This window comes from Geospiza fortis, unplaced genomic scaffold, assembly GCF_000277835.1.
Source record: "Geospiza fortis unplaced genomic scaffold, GeoFor_1.0 scaffold70, whole genome shotgun sequence".
Classification (NCBI taxonomy): domain Eukaryota; kingdom Metazoa; phylum Chordata; class Aves; order Passeriformes; family Thraupidae; genus Geospiza; species Geospiza fortis.
In genome coordinates, this window is record NW_005054317.1 from 1006263 (window position 1) to 1009103 (window position 2841).

General features: G+C 43.2%; 1 protein-coding gene across 1 annotated transcript in view; it reads left to right on the forward strand.

Moving 5' to 3' along the window:
• Positions 1-1690, forward strand: part of SHQ1 (SHQ1, H/ACA ribonucleoprotein assembly factor) — a 37877-nt gene extending 36187 nt beyond the window's left edge. Inside the window, exon 12 of the mRNA XM_005420158.2 lies at positions 544-1690. Coding sequence (XP_005420215.1) covers positions 544-1192 — 649 coding nt within the window. The 3' untranslated portion in view covers positions 1193-1690. The remainder of the gene's footprint in view (positions 1-543) is intronic.
• Positions 1691-2841: the final 1151 nt, after the last annotated feature.

The following is a 2841-nucleotide window of genomic DNA, read 5'->3' on the forward strand; positions in this document are numbered from 1 at the left end:
GAAGTACATCTGCAGCCAGAGTTACTGAACATCTCCTGTGAACATGGGTGCACCAGGCTGGGTGGGAGAGGAGGAGCCTGGATCACTAATCAGAATTTCTCCTGGTTCATGTGCATTTCACAGATACATCTGGGAGGGTAGGAAACCAAATTGATTTTGCTGCACATAAACTTCATCCAACCAGCCCTGTGCTGCAGAGTGTGCTGCTACAGACAGCAAACCTGAAAAGGTTTGTTCTGAAATCTCCTCCCTCACTGTGCACAGCTGAAGCATCCCACAGCAGGATCTTTCAGGAAGGTATCCTCAAAGCCTTTCAGTGGGATATTGTCTAACCTTGTGGGAAAAGTTACCCTAAATAATTGTAATTATGCATCCTTCTGATTGTTTTTCCTCCTGTAACATCCACTTCTACAATCAGGGTCGCAGAAGAAAGTTGTTTGCATACCAAGCAAATGGAAGAAATGTTTGAGATTGGTGTTCTCGTTATCAAATGGGAAAGTTCTGCTTGTCAGGTTCAATAACATATCTTGTTCTTTGTTAAAGGTCAAAAAAGTTGGCTGCACTCTGTGAGTCCTTGCAGAAAACCACGCTCATCAAGTCCCACGTGGGGCTGGAGCTGGAAGAGCTGGAAGCAGCAGCAGTGCTGGTACAGGAGGAAGAGAAGGCGTTAAAAGCTGCTGGCACAGTTTCCAAGCAACAGCTGCTTTGCTCCGAGTCGGAGACAAGTGACTCTGAAGAATCCAGCAGCACTTCATCATCTGAGACAGAAGGCTCTGATTCAGATGAGCAGGAGTCCTCGACCAGTGAAGATGGGGAAATAAATTCTTTGCAAGGCACGCTGAAGGAGGAGAGGACAGCTCCACTTATTGACTGTAATGGATTGAGGCAGGGCACAGACACTTGGGCGATGGAGGTCGGGGATGGGAAATCAAAGGTTTCCTTGCAATCTACGACTCCTCCTGGAAAACTGGTAGAAGAATTAGAAATGCAAATCCAGTCTGCAATGAGACTTTCTGAGCAGCCTGAAGGATTGGCTACTGCAGGCTGCATTTCACAGGAACAAGAAGAAAACCCTGTACCCGAGCCTGACAGATTTTCAGAAGATGCTGCTGGGAAGGGAAATTTCTTGGAGGTGTCTCCCAAGCCCAACCCGTTGCTTTTTCTCTGCAGCACAAATGAAGATGAAGACTAAAGGACTGTGCAGGAGCACAGTGTGACCCATGGGCTCACAGCTTGTTCGAGAATGAGCTGTCCCAAGGCTGTCCTGTTCTGCACAAAGATGTTTTTCTTTTTTTGTTGGAGGACAAGACTGGTTTGAAAAGAATTGATAGGACTGTGTGATAGTCTCGCAGTTAATTTTTATTTTTGTCCAATTCAACAGTCTAATATTTCATGTGAGAATGTATAATTTCAATAAACTTCTAGAAACTGTTTTCATTAAGCTTATTCAGTGATAGAATGATGTCCTAATCAAATACAACTGAAATGACTAATTTTAATTTTCTCTAGCTGTTGGGATATACTTGAAAAATATCCTCATTATGTTTGGATAAACTTGTTTATGACATTGTACTGTTATTTGTAAATGCTTCATAGTAAACTATTTCAAATAATGGTTATAAGTTTAAAAGTTTAAATAGTGATGGCAAATTATTTTGAAATATATAAATTCTGTATTTTTTGTACAAAATAAAGGAAATTTCTATGCCATCAATACAAGACCCAATGGTTGTGTCTTTTATGTGTGAGAGATAGAAGTTTGTATTTCTGCAGTTCTTCCTACGTTCTTTCAGCAGTTTTGTAATGTGTTCATTTTTTTGTGCTGTTTTTGAGCAGTTTCTGCATGTGTACCCTTCTGTTGCTGTTTAAAGAACAGAAATCCCAATTATTTAATGTTTTTCTGCAGATGCTCTCAGTTCCACCACAGCAGGGTTAACCAGAGTGAAGGAACAACACCCTTTGTGGATCTTGGAACAGGACTGAGAGCAAACCTGGCCTGGGTAGTCCTGGCTTTGTTAATCTGGCCCACACCTTTGGCCAACTCATTTATCCTTTTTTGCCTTTAAAATGTTCAAATAATCCAGTCAGGTTAACACAGTTTGTTAGCTAATTTATATTATTGAAATCAGGTGGCTGCTCCCAATCATCTCCTTTTTTGTTAGCCAATTTCTGCAAAAGGATTTGGGAAGATGGAGCATGGACCACCAGGTGTGGCTCAGCAGGAGCACAGACCCAACAGCAGCATCTGATTCACTCCTCTGCAGAAGCAAGTTTTGATTACTTTTCAACCTTTTTTCTATTAAAGTGTACAAAAATCCTGAGCTAAAGGACTTATTCTTCACCAGTGCTGTTCCCTGCTGGAAATCGGCAGGTGAGCTCTGTTCCTGCACCAGCTCCTGCTCAGTGAGAGCTGCAGCCCTCACCTGCCAATATTTTTCATGTTCTTAAATACCTGCTGCTCTCTTAATCAGTCTCTGTGTTCTGTTCCCTGGGGGAGAAACCTTTCCCATCCTGTGTGGTAGGGAGCACTTATTCTTCTAAATGCCAGCAATAAAATCCACACCAGAGCTGCCAAAGTCTGAGAGAAAGGGGGAAATGCACTTCAGAAGAAAAGAGCAATGGTCCTGCTCTCCCCAAATTCCAGGGGTGAGCTCAGGAGCTTCTGCAGCTGCCCAGGGGCTGGAGAAATCTGTGTAAAACTCTGTTTTCTGGTTGTGGAGCTGATAAGGGGTGTTGATTGTTGTGGATTGACTGATGGCAGTTTGATGTGACCTCTGTAGGGGTGGGGTGATCAGAATTCCACCTGAGGCTGAACTGCCCAGCACAGTGGAGGGTCAGGAT